The sequence below is a fragment of the Ailuropoda melanoleuca genome, chromosome X, assembly GCF_002007445.2.
Source record: "Ailuropoda melanoleuca isolate Jingjing chromosome X, ASM200744v2, whole genome shotgun sequence".
NCBI classification, from domain to species: Eukaryota; Metazoa; Chordata; class Mammalia; order Carnivora; family Ursidae; genus Ailuropoda; species Ailuropoda melanoleuca.
In genome coordinates this window covers 281,833-300,434 of record NC_048238.1, presented here as the reverse complement: position 1 = coordinate 300,434, position 18,602 = coordinate 281,833, and the positions used below count along the sequence as shown (strand labels likewise).

Here is an 18,602-nt window from a genome sequence, read left to right as displayed (position 1 = left end):
AAGCAGGCAGGTGTGCAGCGGGGAGGGGCAGGTGCGCAGACGTATCTCTGCGTGGTGCCCGCACTGCTCTGTGTGCTCGTTGCCCACGAGGCCCCAAACGAGGTTCTGCGTGGCCTGTGGATTTTTACGACTTGGTGACTTGCTGCGCTGTGAGGATGTGGGCATGTTTGCTGTGGCATGGTGCCGGGGAGCGGTGTGGATGGCAGGGCCCCGGTCGGTCGTGCGTGGTGGCTGATGTTGGGTTGTGAAGACGGGTTCTTCCTGCACGGAGGGGGAAGAGGGTTGGAATGTCGGGCTGCTGCCTCATCCTCTCTGTGTGGGCTTCCCTGGTGGGACGCCAGAAGCGGGGACTCGTGATCCGCACGCGTTCGTTGCCCTCACTGCCGGGCTCTGACATCCCAGGTCAAGGCACCCGCACACTCGGGTGGGCAGAGCTTCACGGATGGCGTCTCCTCGCTGGGTCCTCACGTGGAGGAGGGGAGGAGCGGGCTCTCTGGGGTCTCCTTTACGAGGGCACCGATCCCATCACAGGGCTCCACCCTTACGGCTGGATCACCTCCCAGACGTTCTGCCTCCACATACCGTCACCTTGAGGGGTGGGGACTTAACATCCGGACTTTGGGGGACACAGACCTCGGTCTGGAGTGGACTTCTCTGCTTTTCCATTGTGGGGGGAGCACGACGGGCTTGGTGCGGAAATGGCAAGTATACTGACTTTTCCGGGGCCTCAGGGACTGCTTTGTACTCAGCCAGGGGAACTCGTGTGGAGGGAGGCGGCCAGTCAGGGCATCAGTTGTGGCCAGTGTGGGGCCTACAGGGGTTCCCCGAGGGCGGTGTTCCAGCAACGTGGGGCGTGTGGTGGCTGCGGAGATGCTCCCTGGTGCCTGCTGTGGAGCTGGGATGTGGAGGGTGGCTTCCCTCCTCTGTCCCGGCCCCACTGGGCTCTGCTCTGCTCGGGCCGTGGCGACAGACCTCCGGGAGGGCATTCTGAGGCCCTATATGGCCCCGGGAGTGGCTGTTGGACCGTCCCCTGCAGGAACTGAGCCGAGTGCAGAGGACACGGGCCCTCCCCACAGGGAGCCACCTGGTGCACCCCGGCATGCAGGTCTGCACCGAGCAGCTCACCCCACCTTGTGCCACGTGTGTGGCCCCGCACCTGTGTCCTGCATTGGGCTCCATGCTTTACCTGTGCTTCTTTCTTTCTGAAACAAACCCTCACGGACTCACTTGGTTTTCTACAGAGAAGGAAGTGGGGTGCAGAGAGGTTGTCTGCCTGCCCTACACCTCGGATTTGCTGGTCCGGTGCATGTTTCGTTTCATTTCGTTTCTTTTCTTCTTTCAAGATTTCATCTATTGGAGAGAGAGCAAGGATGCACGAGTGGACGGGGTGGGGGGGCGGCAGACGGAGAAGCTCACTCCCCCCTGAGCAGGGAGACCAATGAAGGCCTCAATCCCAGGACCCTGAGATCATGACCTGAGCCAAAGGCAGATGCTTAACCCACTGAGCCACCCAGGTGCCCCCTGGGTGGATTTTTCTGAATCAGGGTGCCTTTGTGTTCTCACTCGCACAAAGCAGAGTAGTAATGTCAATGCTGGACGAGAGCTCTCAAAAGATAAAACATATTGCCAACTCCATGGATGCAAATGGCATGTGTTCTCTGCTTAAAAGAAAAACCTTGTACGGGTGCCTGGCTGGGTCACTCAGTGGAACGTGGGACCCTTTGATCTTGGGGTCCTGAGTTGGAGCCCCATGTCGGGGATGGAGCCTTAGAAAAAATAAAAAAATACAGTACGGATGCCCAGAGCTGTTTTAGTTGTGGACATTGAATTAGTCAGCATGGGCGTCCATAACACACATCCCAGATGGGACAGCTCAAACAAAACACATTTATTCCTCCCAGTCCTGGAGGCTGGGAGTCTGAGAACGAGGTGGGGCTGAGAGGCTGGGAGTCTGAGATCCAGGTGGGGCTGAGGCTGGTTCGTCCTGAAGCCTCTCTCCTTGGCGTGTAGACCCCCTGTTCTCCTTGTGTCTTCACCTGGTCGTCTCTTTGTGTGTCTGTGTTCTCTTCCCCTTTTGTAAGGACACCAGTCCAATGGGATCAGGACCCACCTTGTGACCTGATTTTACAACTTAATCCTCTCTTTAAAGACCCCACTTCCAAATACAGTCCCATCCTGAGGTCCTGGGGGCGTGGGTTTCAACATGGGACTTTGGGACGCAGAGTTCAGACCCCAGCAGGCATATTTCTGGACCGTGTGGGGGTTGCAAACCCACGTGTCCCACCTAGAGTGTTTTAGGCTGAGAGCTGATCTGCACTGTCACCGAAAGAGGCACTTCGACCGAGAGTCTGTGGTGGGGAGGCTGCCCTTCCACGGTAACCGGACCCCGTTTCTCTGTCCCGAAGGACGCGAGTGTGCGGATGAAATGCATCCTGGCACTGAAGGCGCTCTACGAGAAGAGAGAGTCGGCTATGAAGTTGGGCCTTTTTTTCTACAAGTTCAAGGTGAGTGAGATTTCGCGTCTCGGCTGCTACACCCTCTGTGGGTAGCTGCCCGGTTTCCATGTCCCTGAAGCATCTCGGTGGATGTGTGGAGGTCGGGCCACATCCAGCAGCCGCTGCTGGCCTAGAGTGCTGGCCACGTCTCAGCCCGCTGCTCGGGGCTGCTTCCTGCGACGATGAGCTGGAAGCTTCTCTGGGTGTCCGTGCCCAGGGCCGAGCTGCCCACGCTTCACGGCCCACTGGGTGACGTGGACCCCGGCAGCAGCGTGCTCGATGTGTAGGGGTGAGGTGGGAGTCTGTGCACACCCCCCAGTGGGCCAGTTGGGGTGCTGACCTCTAATTTGTGGGTGCGGGAGCTGGAAAGGTCAGCACCCGCTGTCCGGACGCAGGAGCGGCTCATGCAGCTGGTTGTCTCCAGGGTCCCCTTGCAGAGGTTCAGAGCTGCTCGTGGACCGTGGGTCGGTAGTAAGATTCACGGGACAACACGGGGGCTGAACTGGTACCCAGTTTGTTCCTGAGTTTGGGGGCCACGCTGTCTCCCAGGACACTGTAGTGAGACCCCACTGCCCATTGTGGAGGGCAGGCAGGGTCTTGGCAAGGATTCCCAACCATCGGTCAGGCAGGGACGCCAACCCGGGGCCCGTGGCTGGTTGGGAGCAGGGGTCGGGCCACGGAGGTGTCCAGTGAATGTGGAGGGCCAGCCTGCGTGGCGGGGGCCACCCCGTGGGTCATCTCATCCTTGGGGGTGTGGGGGCTGCTGTAGGCGGCCCTCCCATACCTCCCGCCGTTTCTCAGACCCTTCCAGCTGGAAAGACCACACCGTGCAAAGCGGTGACCTGGGGGCAGCATATCCTGGACCCTGTCAGGGCGCGGTTGTCCAGGTGGCAGAAGGTCCCAGTCCTGGTTCCGTGAGCCCCGTGAGATGATGAGTGGCAGCGTTTGGGGATGGGGTCCCACATCCAGCAGCTCTGGGGACGACTGTGTGCCTTGCCCTGTGGTCCTGACTTCCACGTGGCGATTCCCAGTGTCTCTGGGAAAAGTGAAGTCCACACGTAGAGAGGAGTGAGGGGAGGTTGAAAGCCCAGCAGCAGACGCCCCGGTGCTCACGGGGGGATGGAGGGCCTCCTGGGGGTGGAGGTGAGTCCCCACGGAGGAGGCTGGCATGGTGGTGAGTCCCCACGGAGGAGGCTGGCGTGGTGGTGAGTCCCCACGGAGGAGGCTGGCGTGGTGGTGACCCCGTGCAGCAGCCCGCCGGGAACCGTGGCCCCTTTGTGAGGATAGAGGTGTTGCAGAGCCGTCCCCTGTGCATTGTGGGGAAGAAGTGCTAGGTGGGCTTGTTGCCCCGACGGGCACACGTGCGTGGAGCTCACACCCCAGGCCGGGCAGGGATGTGGACGGTCGCCTTCTGGGCGACTGTGCTTGGCCAGCAGGGCTGACAGAGGTGGCCACGTGGCACATCCCCAAAGCCCCTGGGCTTCTGCCTCCAATTTCTGGGCCGTGCGGTTTCCTCTCACGGCCGGTCCGCAGCTGCGGTGACCCCTGGAGACAGTCAGAAAGACGAGGGACACCTGGGTGTCAGCACCTGTGGGGGTGGGGGTGCCGGTGTCTGAGGGCAGCCAGGATGCAGCCGGATGCCCCGCCGTGCACGGCATGGCCACATGAGGGGACGACACAGCCCCACGTCCTCGGTGCTGCCACGGGGAGAAAACACCTTCCCCCCCCCAAGCCTTGTGGCTGATCAATGTCGGGCTGCGTGTCGGCTGGTGACCTGGGGCATCCGGGTGCCTCCGACAGGGCAGTCCATCCTGTGCGGCAGTGGGGCGCGGTGCCCGGTGTCGCGCAGACGGTGTGGAACAAAGCCTGTTTGACTTGTGATCTTCGTTCCGTAGAAACGAATCCTGTCGATGACGCAGGACAGGCAGCCAGAAATCACGTCTGAGTGTATGCAGCTCCTGAGGCTCATATCCGAGTAAGTAGCTCCTGGGGGCGCTCCGTGCCCCCAGGCTGGAGATGGCCACGCCCATGCTTCTTGCTCCCGGGCTGGAGATGGCCACGCCCATGCTTCATGCTCCCCGGCTGGAGATGGCCGCGCCCACTCTGCGCGCTCACTGTTTGGAAGTGGCTGTGTCTGAGCTGCGTGCTCCTTGCTTGGAGGTGGCCGTGGCCCGCGCCGCTTGCTTGCGGCTTAGACGTGGCCGCGCCCATGCTTTGTGCTACCCTGCTGGAGTTGGCCTCGTCCGTGCCGCGCACTCCCGGGCTGGAGGTGGCTGCCTCTGTTCCGCGCGCTCCCGGGCGGCTGGAGGTGGCCGCGCCTGCTCCACGCGCTCGCNTGAGCTGCGTGCTCCTTGCTTGGAGGTGGCCGTGCCCATGCCTGAGGGTCACTGGCTTGTGGGGGCGGTGGGCCGTGTGTGCGGAGCGTGCAGCCACTGTGCGTGCCGGATGTGGACTGGGGCGGGGTGTGCGACCACGTGGGTGGAGCCACGTGTTTGGCTGAGTGACGAACCCATGCGTCTGCTCTCTGCTGGGGTGTGTGTGCGCTCCTGCTCCATTTGAGAACTCTGTCACCAGCGTCCTTGCTCACGATCCGCAGTGAGGGCTTGATGGGTCACCTGAGACATCTGGCTGGGCATAGCTGGCGCTCACGGGTTTGGGGCTTCTCTCTGGGGGTCCTGGCCTCTCCCGTCCACTTCCGATCTTGGGTCAGGGGCTCCGAAGGGGCCAAGGGGCTGGTGTCAGGAGGCTGTGACGACTGGCTGGGCCCGCAGAACATTCTGGAAGCTCCTAGGTCCCCATAGCACTTAGGCTGGGATGAGGAGTTTTTGTTCCCCTGGACGTCTCCCACCCACAGGATGCAGCCGCCTTGCTCAGTGGGTCAGGTGTCAGACATTGCTGTGAGGCGTCTCTGGAACAGGGGACACGGGCCTGGCCCCCATGTGTAGATGTCGGGGCTGGTGCGGTGAGGACATCTTGTACCCCGAAGGTTGGGTTCCTGCCCGTGGTGCCATCTCTCTGGCCCATGCTGAGGATAGAGCGGGTCTGGGCGGGCGTCAGACCCCTCAGTGGGGCTCCGTGTCCTGCTGCAACCCAGACGGGCAGTGTCGCAGCTGGGGCCCGGGCACCAGGCTTTCTACGTGCTGCGCCGTGGCCCCACGAGTGGCCGGCACTGCCAGCTCCTGGCCGGACGCCCACACCCAGAGCACCACGCAGGTGATAAGTCGGTGTATTATAAAGGGAGCCACGTGGACAGAGCAGAGTGCACACAGGCACCGCGAGCCAGGCTGGGCACCGGGTGCGGGAACGCGCGTCTGCAGGGGCCTTGGTGTCCACCACTGTCCCGACCACAGTGCAGGCTGTGCTCAGGGTCATGAGCCCACTGACAGTGACCCAGAGAAGCTCTTACCGTGCGGCTCCTGACACATGTGCACAAGCCACCTGGGCAGGGACATGAGGTCCCCACCTGGCCCCTCGGCCGCATCCCCCAGTGGACCCTGCGATGCACCTGGAGTTGACGGCAGGATGACGTGTGCTCGGCCACGAAGCCAGAAGGTGCTGGAAGAACCGGCTGGGGGATTTGGGTCCCGGGCAGCAGGGTTGCTGTGGATGGGGCGCCACAACCACGGGCTGTCTCACGTCCGCGTGCGGTCTCTACTGCGCTCAGACCGCATCCTGAGGCAGCTTTACTCTGTGTTGTGTGCCCGGGCTGTGAGTGGCCCCGTCTGAGGTCTCTGTCCTGCAGATGCCGTGTCCTCCAGGGGCGCTGCAGGCCCGGCCGTGGGAGCCGCTCCAGCCCAGGGTCGTGGCCTCTGCCTCCTACCCCGTGGAGGCTGGGCTCCCAGGGTGGTTACACGTCCCGCTTGCTGGTGTTCCCATGGCCACTGTGTCCATCGGGGTCCTTCGGAGAGACGGACCCAGCAGGTGTGTGGACACGTGTGTCTAGAGGGAGGCTCGTCATGGGGTCACAGAGGTGGGGCCGGCCCAGGACGTGTGTCTGCGAGCTGGGGAGGGGAGCCCGTGGTGAGGCTCGTGGGCGGCCCAGCGGACGGGGCCTGGACCTTGGCGGGTGGTCCTGGGGCACGCGGAGCCGGTCTTTGACTTAAGCTGTGCGACGCGTGTGGCTCTCTCCGTGGCTGAGGGTGTGTGATGGGCCGGCGTCGGTGGCTGCACGTTTTTGTAAGGAAGTGACAACAGTTAGAGCCTTGTGTCAACCTGACTGCTCACGGCAGATGGCGGGGGGGGGGCAGCTTCCACACGATTCCAGAAAGTCTGTGAGGAGTCCCCTGCATAGATTTGCACGTGGGTGAAACAGATTGTCCTTCCCAGCGTGGCGGGGCATGTCTAATCAGTCGAAGGCCTGCATAACACCAAGGGGAGGAAGTCCGTGTTTGCCGGGCCTGACTCCCCGCGGGGACACCCATCTTCTGGTGCCCTTGGCCGTCCTGCTCCCAGGCCTTCCGGCTCCCCCTCTCCCAGCACCTCGTGGGCCTTGTGGAGGAAAGTGCCAGGTCCTGCGGCCACACCTTGGCCTGAGTCCCTGGGGGGCTCCCGCCGGCTGGGCTCCGTCCCAGCAGGAGCCTGTGTGCCTCACATTGGGAGAACCTGTGGCTTTGAGGCTTGACGTTTGGACGGGGCTGACGTGGACCCGCGGATATGCTCTTTGCTGTGTGCTGCGCCCGAGGGTGAATGCAGGTGTCCCACTCCCTTGTCTGGGGCCTCCCCACGTCCTTGGGCGTCTCCCACCTTCGTGCGAAGCCCAGACAGTGAAGCACGTAGGCCGCCTGCCCTAGTTTCTGCCGGTTTTGCGGACGCCCATGCGCTGTGTCGGCCAATCGCTGCACTGTGGAGTGCTGGGCGCAGTGAGTTCAGGGGGTTCAGTGGATGTGTTTGGACAAAGGGTCACGCTGGCGATGTCCCCCCACGTGCTATCAGCGGTGTCCCCCTCCCACATCCCCTGACCGCTCCCACCGTGGCTGCCCGTGGACGTCTGCTGCCCCCTCCGTGTGTGCCCCTTTGTGGACAGCTGCTTGCAGTCAGTAGCACTGCTCTGGGGGTGGAGGACGGTCGGGCGGGGTTGGGCTGACAGGTGGCCCAGGTGCACATACAGGAGAGGACGGAGTGCTTTTCCCCTAATTTGGGGCTCACGGGCAGCTGGAGGCGAAGGAACCAACCCTATCCCTGGAGGCCCTGTGGGGGACAGGCCTTCCTGGGGTCCTGCTCACGTGGCCTTGGCTCATGTGGCCTCTTCTCGTGTGGCCTCGGCTCACATCCTGGGACATGGACTGCCCTGGGTGAGCTCAGATTGATTGGAATTCCGGCGGGGGCACGTCTAGGGGAAGCTGAGGTTGGGGCCATTGGCCCAATAAAGAATCTCCGTTTGCTCTCGTGGACGGGTGTGAGTGTGGCAAAGCTTGTGTGGCAAAGCTCTGTGTAGCAATGCCCCGTGTGCATAGCTCCATGTGGCAGAGCCGTGTGTGCACGGGCCCTGAGCTCACGCGTGTCTCCCCACAGGCACTATGTGGGCGTGTTCTCTGCCATGGAGTATGTCTTCCTGTTCCAGTTTGTGTACGCGGCCTACAGGCCCATGGCGACAGCCGCGGGCGAACTCATTTGTAAGAGGTAAGGCAGATGCCTGGCCACCCTGGGGGCCCTGACGGTGTCTGCGGGGCTGTGATGTCACTGTGATGTTGGAGGTGGGGTTCCACATCCCGCGTCCCACGTCCCACCAGCTGCAGACTTGCACATGGAGGGTGGGGGGCAGGAGGAGGCCCCAGGACCCCAGAGAACAGTGGGGCCCATAACCAGGGGGTTGTATAGGATGGCAGGTGTTGGGCCCCAAGGGACAGAACGGGATGGACGTGAACGCCACGTGGAAGGACACGCTGAACCAGAGTCTGGTACGTGTGGGACTGGGAGCAGACTAACTTCATCTGTGTTACAGGCATGTCCACAGGGGGATTGGTTTGATGACGTGCTGGTGGTCCCCGGTCCCTGAGGTCCCCTGAGATCCCCTGAGTCCCCTGAAGCCTCCTCAGGTCCTCTGAGGCCCCCTGAGTGTCCCAGGGGCCCTCCTGAGGTCCCCTGAAGACCCCTGAGGTCCCCTGAAGCTCCCTGAGGGTCCCTGATACCTTCTGAGTCCCCCCTGAGGTCCCTTGAGGCCCCCTGAAGCCTCCTGAGGGTCCCTGATACCTTCTGAATCCCCCTGAGGTCCCTTGAGGCCCCCTGAAGCCCCCTGAGGGTCTCTGAGACCTCCTGAGGCCCCCCCGAGGTCTCCTGAAGTCTCCTGAGGCCCCCCCTAACGTCCCCTAAGGCCCCCTGAAGCCCCCTGAGGGTCTCTGAGATCTCCTGAGGTCCCCTGAAGCCCCCTGAGGGCCCCCTAAGGCCCCCTGAGGGTCCCTGAGTCCCCCTGAGGAGCCCTGAGGGTCCCTGAGGCCCCCTAAAGCCCCCTGCTCCTGAGGGCCCCTCCTGGGCTGTCTTGCTCTCACTAACAGGTCTGCATTGAGGTAAAGCTCCCCGTTTTCTGGTTCTCTGGGGGTTTGAGGTGCAGCAACTGGGGGCAGCCTGGTTGTTCGTTCCCTTCCCGGTGCAGGCCTGAGCTGACAGCTCCGACAGACAGAAGTCGGTTCTAGAACTTTGCCCTGTGGTCCGTGTCCTGCCCCCACAGCTTCCTGCTATTCCCACTTCCCAGGTCGCTGTGTGGCATGTGCGTGGGGGGTGTGTGCTAGAGCGTGGGTTGGCCTGGCCCCGCAGGACCTGGGGGCCCAGTCAGGTGCATGGGGACCTCCCCCCCAGGCTGCCGTTGGGGTCACTCTCTCTGATCTCCATAGGCTCCTGGCCCCTCCACCCCACGAAGGTTTCTTTGGTCAAGAGCCCCCTGACGAGTTTGATAGAAATCTCCAGAACATGAAGACGCTCATTGACTTCTACCTGCAGGGCGAGGTGAGGGCGTGGCCACGTGGGGTCTGGAGACAGGATGTCCGAGCCACGTGAGGGACCCGGACTCGTGTCCGTGCCCTGCACCCCATGTTCCATGCCATGTCCTGTGTCCCACGCCACGTGTCCGTGTTGGGCTGGAAAGGGGCTTGTTGGTTCCTGTGTGAACGACACTTGCTGTGGGCACGTGGGAGTCACGTTTCTGGGTTGGTGTCCTCATGTGCCTTCTTCTGTCCACAGATGGGAGGGTTGGGAAGGGGGCCATCCCTGCCCATGTCATCATGTGACCTCCTTGCCCCATGTCGTCATCCCTGTGTCCTCCCTGCCCCATGGCGTCACATGACCTTCCTGCCCCATGTCATCGTCACGTGACTTCCCTGCCTCGCGTCACGTGACCTCTCTGCCCTTTGTCATCACATGACCTCCTTGACCCATGTCATCATCCCTGTATCCTCCCTGCCCTGCCTTGTCATTACATGTCCTCCCTGCCCCGTGTCATCATCCCTGTGTCCTCCCTGCCCGATGGAGTCATCCCTCTGTCCTCCGTGCTCCTTGTCATTGATTCTGTGTCCTCCCTGCCCTGTGTCGTCATCACGTGACCTCCCTGCCCCATGTCATCATCCCTGTGTCCTCCCTTTCCCATGTCATCACATGACCTTCCTGCCCCATGTCATCGTCATGTGATCTCCCTGCCCTGCGTCATCACGTGACCTCCTTGCCCCATGTCGTCATCTTGTATCTGTATCTTCCCTGCCTCTTGTCATCATGTGACTTCCCTGCCCCCTCTTGTCATCACATGTCCTCCCTGCCCCGTGTCATCATCCCTGTGTCCTCCCTGTCCTGCATTGTCATTACATGTCCTCCCTGCCCCATGGAGTCATCCCTGTATCCTCCCTGCTCCTTGTCATTGATTTTGTGTCCTCCCTGCCCCGTGTCGTCATCAGGTGTCCTCCCTGCCCCGTGTCATCATCACATGATCGCCCTGCCCCATGTTGTCATCATGGGACCTCCCTGCCCTGTGTCGTCATCATGTGTCTTCCCTGCCCCGTGTCATCATCACGTGATCTCCCTGCCCTGTGTCATCGCCATGTGTCTTCCCTGCCTCATGTTGTCATCACGTGACCTCTCTGCCCCGTGTCACCATGTGTCCTTTCACATTCTCACAACCTCACATGTCTGGCACATCCCTATCAGTTCCACAGACATGTCCCGTACCTGGTGGACGGCCTGTGGGAGGCAGCGCCCGCCCTGGTCCGGAACTGGGAGTGTATGACGGCCCTGCTGCTGGAGCCACGTGGCGGGCGCCAAGGTGAGCTTGGCCAGAAGCCTGCTCTGAGTCGTGGACCAGGGCCGTGATCCTGCTGGCCTCCCTGCCGTCCCCGCAGGCCCACCATCCCCCACCCGATGTGCTGCTGTCCCCCCATCCCCTGTGTCCTGCCGTCCCCCCGTGTCCTGCCGTCCTCCCAATATCCTGCTGTCTTCCCCGTGTCCTGCCATCTCCCCGTGTTCTGCTGTCCTTTTGTGTCCTGCCATCCCCATTCCTCCTCATGTCCCGCCATACCCCCATGCCCTACTGTCCCCATCCCCCATGTCCCACTGTCCCTGTGTCCTCGTCCCCGTGTCCCATGTCCCCATCTCCCGTGTCCCACTGTTCCTGTATCCTGCTGTCCCGTGTCCCACCGCCCCTATCCCCCATGTCCCACTGTCCCCATCCTCCATGTCCCACCACCCCCGTGTCCCGCTGTCCCTATCCCGTGTCCCACTGTCCCCATTCCCCTTGTCCCACTGTCCCTGTCCTGTGTCCTACTGTCCTTGTGTCCTGTTGTCCTGTATCTCACTGTCTCCATCCCCCATGTCCCATTGTCCCTGTGTCCTGCTGTCCCGTGTCCCACTGTCCCTATCCCCCATGTCCCACTGTCCCCATCCTCTGTGTCCCACTGCCCCTGTGTGCTGCTGTCCCCGTGTCCTCCTGTCCCCCACCTCGTGTCCCACTGTCCCTGTCCTGTGTTCTGCCATCCCCCTTCTTCCCCTGTCCTGTCATCTCTGCTGCCCCCCACCGTGCTGCCAAGCATCTAATCATGCTGTCCATGACCCCAGTTGGCAGCACGTGGCACAAGCAGGCCTGTCAACGCCTCCTGTGATGTGTTTGCTCCTCGAGTGGTTGGTTGTGGGGAGGGGCACGTGCCATGCTTTCCTGGGGTGAGAGGTCCTCAGGTCTTGAGGGTGCAGTTCACAGGTCTCTAATTGGGGGTCCACGGGACTAGGGCCACAGGCTGCTTTCCTGTAAGAGGATCAGCCTGGGAGCCACTGAAGCCCAAACCCTGGGCCATAGAGTCAGGATGCAGTGTGGGCAGAGTGCCTGGTGAATGAGAACCCCCCCCAGCAGCTGGGACCCTCTCCGCCTGCAGACACAAGTGTGCTCTGGTAATAGAGGAGTCCCAGGCCTGTCACATTCCTGGCAGGACCGGCAGCCTCAACCATGGTCCCTGGGGTCACTGAAGGAGCCCGTTTATCGTGAAGGTGCCTCCTTTACTCTGTCTCAAATTTCTGGGGCCCAGCTGGTCTCTGGTTTTCTTGACTCTGAGTATGGGCCTTGGCTGTACCTGGGCTTCTAGGGGTACCAGCAATGTGGGACACTAGACAGGAGGACCCACGTGTGATGTTCTCAGAGTGGCTGTGACAAATTACCTCAAACCTGGTGGTTTAAAACAAGAATCCATCCTCTCCCAGCTCTGGAGACCAGATCCAGGTGGGGAGGGCCGCGAGATCCAGGCTGGGCAGGACCCCTGAGATCCAGGCGGGGAGGGCCGCTGAGATCCAGGCGGGGCAGGACCCCTGAGATCCAGGCGGGGCAGGGCTGCTGAGATCCAGGTGGGGCAGGGCCATGCTCCCTCCATAGGCTCCAGGGGAGGGTCCTTCCTGCCTCTTCCAGCTTCTGGGGCTCCAAGCATCCCTCCCATCTCTGTCTCTGTCCTCACATGGCTTCTGCTCTGTATCTGTGTTTCTGCTTGTCTTTTTCTTATAAGAACACCTGTCATTGGATTTAGGGCTGTCCCAATCCAGGATGAGCTCATCTCAGATCCTTCACTTAATCACATCTGCAAAGATCCGATTTCCCCGCAAGTTCCTATTCTCAGATACTGGGTGGGTGTGAATTTGAGGGGTGAAAGTCACCATAGAACAGCCAGTGAACACACTGTCCCCTCAACTGGATGGTTTTAGAACCGAGTCCCTAGATACTGGGACAATGCCAGGTGAGCCCCAGTCTACAGTTTTAGATGTTGCCAGGTGGTGTCGTGAGAACACATGTGTCTGTCCCGGCCCAGGGATGCGTGCACTGAGTTTCACGTTGAGGTAAATGGGCAACAGTGGCTCACTTGGTGTGCAGTTTGAGCAGAGGGCTGGCCCTGGTTGCCGTCATCTGCATGTCACTGAGTCCGTGAGTGGTGTTGGGGTGCTCTTGTGCCCAGGAGCCCAGCCATGCTCCCCACGTGCCCTGAGCTCACGCTGGGCTCTCCGAGGCCTCTCAGAGCAGTGCAACACTGCAGAATGTTCTGTCTTCCGGTGAGAGTCAGAGCGGGCTGACCTACCCAACTGTCTCCCCACAGCGCTGACGAGCCAGCAGGAAAGAGTGCTCATTGAGATCCTCGTGGCCGCCGTGAGACAGGCTGCAGAGGGTCGCCCACCCGCTGGCCGCCGACTCGGCAAGAAAGTCAGTGCCACCCCCTGCCCCCTGCCTGGATGTGCTTCGTCCCCTGTGCTGGCTGCTCTGCTGTGGCTGTTGTGGCGCTGCTGTCGGCCCAGAGTGCCGGGGCTCTGTGGGTGCCCGCTCCTGCCTCAGCCTCGCAGTGCCCCCTGCCCGTGCGGCCTTGGGATCCGCTTGCTGCCGCTTCGGCCTTGCGCTTGCCACCCTGGCTGCTCACTTGGCTACTGGCCCTGCGGGCGGGGCTCCCGGCCTCCCAGGTAGGTCTTGCCAGCTGTGCCTCCCAGCTCCTGCCCACCCTTCCCGCCGGCTGCCAAGCTCTCTGCCAGCTGGTTCCTGTGTCTGCCGTCTGCCTCCCTGGGAAGCACACTCCACAGTCCTCCCCGTGCCGTGTTCACACCGGACATGGCCATTTGTCGGCCAGCCTTTGAATTGCCTCTGTGTGAGCCTGTGGTGCTGCTGGGACGAAAGATCACACCCTGGGGGACTTCAAACTGCAAGAATTATGCATTTTGGCCCAGCTCTGGAGACCAGAGTCTGAGATCCAGGCAGGGCAGGACCACTGGGATCCAGGCGGGGCCGGGCTGCGCTTGCTCCCAGAGGCTCCAGGGGAGGGTCCTTCCTGCCTCTTCCAGCTTCTGGTGCTCCTGGTGTCCCTGGGCTGGTGGCCCTGTCTCTCCCATCTCTGCCTCCGTCTTCACATGCTTGCCATATTCTCTGTGCGCGTGTCTGGCTCTGTGCCCTAATCTCTCGTTTTTATGACACCAATCCTCCTGGATTAGGGTCTGCCGTAAAGTGTGAACCTGGGGGAGACGACTCAGTCCTTGGTGGGTTCTGTGCACGGGAAGCAAAACACCAGAGTAGCAATACAGAGCTTTTGTCCTTGATTTGGGGACAGTTCTGCCTGGGTGTGACCTGATCATGTGGGAGCAGGTCCCAGGGCCACTGTGGGACTCACGTGGGTCTGTCGTGGGCTCAGGCCACGCGTGCTCTGCCTGCAGGCTGCCAGGGAGGTGGACGGGACCCGGCGCTGGCGCGAGCATGCCAACATGAGCCGACACTTTGTCAAGGTGCTGCCCCGGCTGCTGTCCAAGGTGCCGAGTGGGGAAGGGCTGGAGGCCGAGAGCCCGGGGAGGCTGGGGGAGCTCCAGGGCAGACCAGGAGGCTGCAGAAGCGAGGGGAGGCTGGGGAAGCCCGGCTTCACGTGTGCTCTCTGGGCAGTTTGCAGCGGACAAAGAGAAGGTGACCCCCCTCCTGCAGATCCCCCAGTACTGCAACCTGGACGTGTATGACATGGACGGCCTGGGCTCGGTATGTCCTGGCGTGCCACTCCTCCTCCCTCAGCTCCGCATGTGGGGCCACGCCCCGCCTCCTCAGGGTCCGCGCCCCTCACTGGGCTCCACGTCCCTCCTCAGGGTCCACGCCCCCCTCACTGAGATCCACGTCACTCCTCGGTTTCCACGCCCCCCTCACTGGGTTCCACGTCCCTCGTCACTCCTCAGTTTCCACGCCCCCCTCACTGGGGTCCACGCCCCTCATCTCAGGGTCCACACCCCCCTTTTCTGGGTCCAGGCGTGGGGGCCACATCCCTTCTCCCTGGAGTTTCAGGTGTGGGGGCTGCTTTCCTCCTTTCCGTTCATACTGCAGGGGTCAACCATCACCCACTCTTGTGGCAGGGTCCAAACTCCTATGCTTACAAGTCTCGTGACCTTTTTCTCTTGGCCCCATGTCCCCCTCCCTGTGCTCCAGCTGGCCGTTTCCTTCCAGCCCCTGGCCTTCTCCCAAACTGTGACCTTCCACTCCCTCCCTGACCTTTCCCCTGAGCCCTATGATCCGCTGGCCTCCCCCTGCCCAACCCCTGACCACCTCCCAGGCCCTTTATCTCCCCTCAACACTATGACCCCTGACAGTTCCCCATATGACTTCTGACCTTTCTTCCTTGACCTCATGATGTTCCCTCTCAACCTCCTGACCTCTTCGCTGATCTCCTGACCTTTCCCCTAGCACTTTCTCTTTCGACCTCATGACCCCCCTGACCTTTTCTCTCCCCCCACCATGCCGCAATCCCCTGACCAGTCCTTTGTCCCCCCCACACACACCATGCAGTACCTGGATGCGGCCTTGCTAGAGCTCGACTGCCTGGTGCAGCGGCACTCGGACGTGGCGGTGCTGGAGGCCTGTGCCCGCACCTACGGCACCTACTGTGACGAGGGGGGCTCTGCCCACTTCCAGGCTGCCCCTGCCCGCAGCCGGCTGGTGGACATGCTGGTGGATGCGCTGACCCCACTGCTGGACGTGTTCATCCAACATGAGGTGCTGGCTGTGGGGGTGTTTGGGGGCCGCATGTTGGGGTGTGGGCATGGGTGTGGAGTGTGTGAAGGGTGTGGGGAAATCCACGGAGGAAGGGTGGATGTGCTGATTGAGGATGCTTAGGCTGAATCCTTTCTATTCTGTTGAAGTTTTTTAAAGCTGCGCACCTGTCGGGGGTCAGCTCCGTGAACTGGCCGGCGTGTCCCTGGGGACTGGCTCTTGGTCTCTGGGGACACAGGGCGGGTTCTCCGTTTGAGCCTCGACTGTTCTCGCTGCGTCTACGATGGGAGTGGGAACGTGTGGGGGTGGGTAACAAAGTACTCCATTATTCTCCGTGGGACCCCATAAGCCCTCAGAAAACAGCCTCACTGAGGCACTGGTCTGTCTACACTTGGCAGGCAGATGGTCTCTGTAAAGAGCCACGTCATAAACATTTTTGGCTGGGCAGGTCATTCTGTTCTTGGGTGACAGTACGAGAGCAACAGAGACAACATGTCTCTGGGCCGTGTTCCAGTAAAACTTTATTGACACAGACAGGCTGAGGGCCGTGTGACCTGTGGGCCAGGCATCTGGCCCTGATTCACGCACTTTCCTTGGGAGGTCCCTCGTCACCACAAGCAGGACTCCAGGTTGCTCCTGCAACCCCCAGCCCAGGGCCTGCCATGAATGTGGGGTGCTAGTGGTCAGCAACATGCTTCTCCATCTGTCCTCTCAGCTGTAAAGTGAGAAGCTTGTTCCCTGTACGGGGTTCTTGACAGGGATGTGAGGCAAGTGGACAGAGATGGCAGATCTCAGATCATAACTGTCCTCGTCATCAGCTGCCTCTGTGTCTTTGGGGGTGCTCTCTGGTCCCCCTCATTTCCTGTAGGGCTGGAGACAGAATGGCCTGGGCACCGTTTCCCTTTTTCAGATTTTAAAGAGCTGCTTTCTGGGAAGTGGGAGAACAGAGCAGGGAGGAACGCAGGCCTTGCTCGAAGCCGGGCCCGGCGTTCCCGGGAAGCCCCACCTGCAATGTGCTGACCCACCACCACCCCTTCTGCTCTCTCCCCACTGTGTAGAAACAAGGCTTGTTCCTTGGACACGGTGAGATGGGACGGATCTGCTCCACACTGCGGAGACTGGCTGCCTTCTACAGGTGAGTGGGGCGACGCAGCCTGTTCCCTGGGGGGGACACACACTCAACCTCCAAGCTGTGTGCCTGCTACCTTACTCTGACAGGTGTCCCTGTGTCCCAGGTGAGGTGGGGAGGGCTCAGACCTTTGTCCTGTGGGTGTGCCCGGTGGCTCTGATGGGGCCCTTTCTGCCCATCTGGGGCCCTGAGCCACGTCCCCAGGGGCTGGGACTGCCTCACCAAGCAGGTGCTGGATGTCATACTGGAGGGAGCCCAGCTCAGCCATCTGGGGTGGGTGTCCCCTCAGTCCTCCAGGAGGTGATCCCTCCGCTCCAGTGTTCACAGCTCACCTGGGGGACGTTGGAGCTCCTGGCAGGGTTGGGCCCTAAAACTCCTCGTGTGTGTTTCTGGTCAGTGCCCACGACCTGAGCAGCTGGAACCTGTATGAGAAGATGGATAGCCTGCTGACCTTCCGTAGGCACCAGGGCAGTCTGCCTACTGAGGTGAGGGCGGAGGGTGTCAGGGGTGTGTCCTTTTAGGGGGAGGAGGGGGTTCTGAGAGGAGAGAAGGGTCCTGAGGGGAGGGAAGCATGGGGGGGAGGGTCCTGAGGGAGATAAGGGTCCTGAGGGGAGGGTCCTTGTTGGGGGAGGGAGGAGGCATTCTGAGAGGAGAGAGAGTCCTGAGGAGAGGGAAGCATTGGGGGGAGGGTCCTGACGGGAGGGTCTTGAGGAGAGGGTTCTTGTCGGGGGAGGGGTGAGGGGTTCTGAGAGGAGAGAAGGGGTTCTGAGGGGAGGGAAGCATGGGGGGAGGGTCCTGAGGGGAGGGAAACATGGGCGGGTAGGGTCTTGAGGGGAGGGAAGAGTCCTGAGAGGAGGGAAGCATGGGGGGGGGAGGGTCCTGAGGGGAGGGAAGGGTCCTTGGGGGTGGCAGCAGATCTGGAGTAGGAAGAGTCCTGCGGGGGTGGCGTCCTGAGGGGAGAGAAGAATCCTGGGTGCGTGGGGAGGAATGGTCCTGAGGGGAGGGGAGAGAAGGGTCCTGAGGGGTGGCGGATCCTGAGGGGGAAGTCTTGAGGAGAGAAGGATCTTGAGGGGGGCAGTAGGGTCCTGAGAGGGGACAGATTTTGGGGGAGGAGGGCCCTGGGTCCTGGTCAGGGGAAGGGTCCTGAGGGGAGAGAAGGGTCCCGGGGTGGGGCAGATCCTGGGGGAGGAAGGTCGTGGGAGTGGAGGGGAGGTAGGGTCCTGGGGGGAGGCAGATTCTGGGGGGAAAGGGCCCTGGGGGGCTCTGATGGAGCGGAGAGGGTCCTGAGAGGGCAGTGGGGTCCTGAAGGGAAAGAAAGGTCCTGAGGGGAGAGGAAGGTTCTGAGAGGAGAGGAGGGTTCTGAAGGGAGAGGAGGAGGGTCCTGAGGGGGGAGGGGCAGGTACTAGGTAAGGTCTCAGGGTCCCCCGCTAAGGAGTCTTCTCAGGGTGGGTGTCCCATGCACGTCCCCAACTCCGTGACAGGCCTCACGCCCACAGGTTGTCCACTGTGCGCTGCAGTGCACCTACTACGCGCTGCTGTGGCAGATTGTCGCGGCCACGGACCGACTGCCGCCCCAGGTGGGTGAGGGGCGCAGACGAGGTCAGGTGTGTGGTCTGCGGCAGTGTGTGAGGAGGGGGAGATGAAGTGGCACGGGGACTGCACTGCCGGTCCCACAGGTGTCCGCCCCCACCGCCGACTGGCGTCCATCATCCCAGGGTCTGGCCTGGGCTCCTGGACTTCTGGGCTCTGACATGAGAGCTAACCTTGGGCCGTGGCCGACCCTGCCGTGCATCCTGTCCACCCACCGTGCAGAGTGAGGCTCAGGTGATCTCTGAGCACCTGCTCCTGTGTGCTGGGCGAGACCCTTATCCTTGGCTGCTGGCCAGGCTGTTTGGGGCCAACCACACTTTGGGGCTGTATTTATGGTTTCCTGGAAATCTGCAGGCCTGAGTTCCTCAAGTCGTAGTGTAGACCAGGGGGGAAGAAAATGGTGTGAGGGCCAGTGGAGATACAGGGAGGGGGTGGGGGGGAG

At 61.7% G+C, this 18,602-nt stretch overlaps 1 protein-coding gene across 6 annotated transcripts in view; it reads left to right on the top strand.

The window, feature by feature from the left end:
• Positions 1 to 2,046: 2,046 nt before the first annotated feature.
• The window catches only part of LOC105241804 (cohesin subunit SA-2-like), a 27,491-nt gene continuing 10,935 nt past the window's right edge, over positions 2,047 to 18,602 (top strand). Inside the window, exons 1-12 of one of the 6 annotated variants that reach the window (XM_034648823.1) lie at positions 2,047 to 2,504; positions 4,391 to 4,470; positions 8,007 to 8,114; positions 9,323 to 9,434; positions 10,623 to 10,737; positions 13,037 to 13,140; positions 14,133 to 14,201; positions 14,353 to 14,442; positions 15,238 to 15,444; positions 16,500 to 16,576; positions 16,968 to 17,055; positions 18,052 to 18,147. In XM_034648823.1, the coding sequence (XP_034504714.1) occupies positions 2,421 to 2,504; positions 4,391 to 4,470; positions 8,007 to 8,114; positions 9,323 to 9,434; positions 10,623 to 10,737; positions 13,037 to 13,140; positions 14,133 to 14,201; positions 14,353 to 14,442; positions 15,238 to 15,444; positions 16,500 to 16,576; positions 16,968 to 17,055; positions 18,052 to 18,147 (1,230 nt within the window). In that variant the 5' untranslated portion in view covers positions 2,047 to 2,420. The other 5 variants (XM_034648821.1, XM_034648822.1, XM_019809454.2 and 2 more) reach the window with 5 other exon arrangements.